This window comes from Bison bison, unplaced genomic scaffold, assembly GCF_000754665.1.
Source record: "Bison bison bison isolate TAMUID 2011002044 unplaced genomic scaffold, Bison_UMD1.0 scf7180017864375, whole genome shotgun sequence".
Taxonomy (NCBI): Eukaryota; Metazoa; Chordata; class Mammalia; order Artiodactyla; family Bovidae; genus Bison; species Bison bison.
Window position 1 is genome coordinate 4,468,862 of NW_011494947.1, and position 655 is coordinate 4,469,516.

General features: G+C 67.6%; 1 protein-coding gene across 4 annotated transcripts in view; it reads left to right on the forward strand.

Moving 5' to 3' along the window:
- WDR34 (WD repeat domain 34) overlaps positions 1-655 on the forward strand; it is a 19,756-nt gene that overhangs the window by 17,387 nt on the left and 1,714 nt on the right. For all 4 annotated transcript variants that reach the window (XM_010856840.1, XM_010856841.1, XM_010856843.1 and 1 more), the window contains exon 5: positions 186-295. In XM_010856840.1, coding sequence (XP_010855142.1) covers positions 186-295 — 110 coding nt within the window. The remainder of the gene's footprint in view (positions 1-185; positions 296-655) is intronic.

Below are 655 nucleotides of genomic sequence, written 5' to 3' on the forward strand. Positions count from 1 at the left end.
CAGCCTGGTGGTGGGGGAGCTTCCCGGGGTGGGCACCGCTGGATAGAGCGGGCGGCCTGGGGACCAGGACTCTTTTTGAGGAAGCAGCCCCACGTCCTAGTGCAGTGGGCGGGAGGGGGTGGAGGCCCATCCCCAAAGCGGGGCTGTTGGCTGTGGGCGGCTCCCCACACCCGCTTGGCCTCCAGGTGGACTCTACAGTGGCGAGGTGCTGGTGTGGGACATGAGCCGCCCCGAGGACCCACTGCTCTGGCGCACAGGCCTGACGGACGACACCCACACGGACCCCGTGTACCAGGTCAGGGCAGCGGCCCGCCGGGCGGGGCAGGAGGTAACCTCCTCCGGAGTGGGGCCTTGCCGTCCGGGCGTCTGCTCCACAGCGCAGAGCAGGGGAGGGGGTGCCCACTGGCCACCATCCAGGAGGAAGGTCACCAGGGAGTCAGCGCTTGGCCAGCTGCCTCTGGCATTCTTGGAGCTCCTGGGTCCGGAGTCACATTCACCCCTAGAGGGAGCCCCCTGGGCTGCTGGCCGCCTCCATGGAGCCCCTGCCGTCCTGGTTTTCTGCTGGGACTTGGGGGCACCTCGGAACCCTCTGGGTCTGCCCCCTGATGCGTCAGGTGGTTCCCAAGCCTCTGCAAGAAGTCTCCCTTTTTTTTTT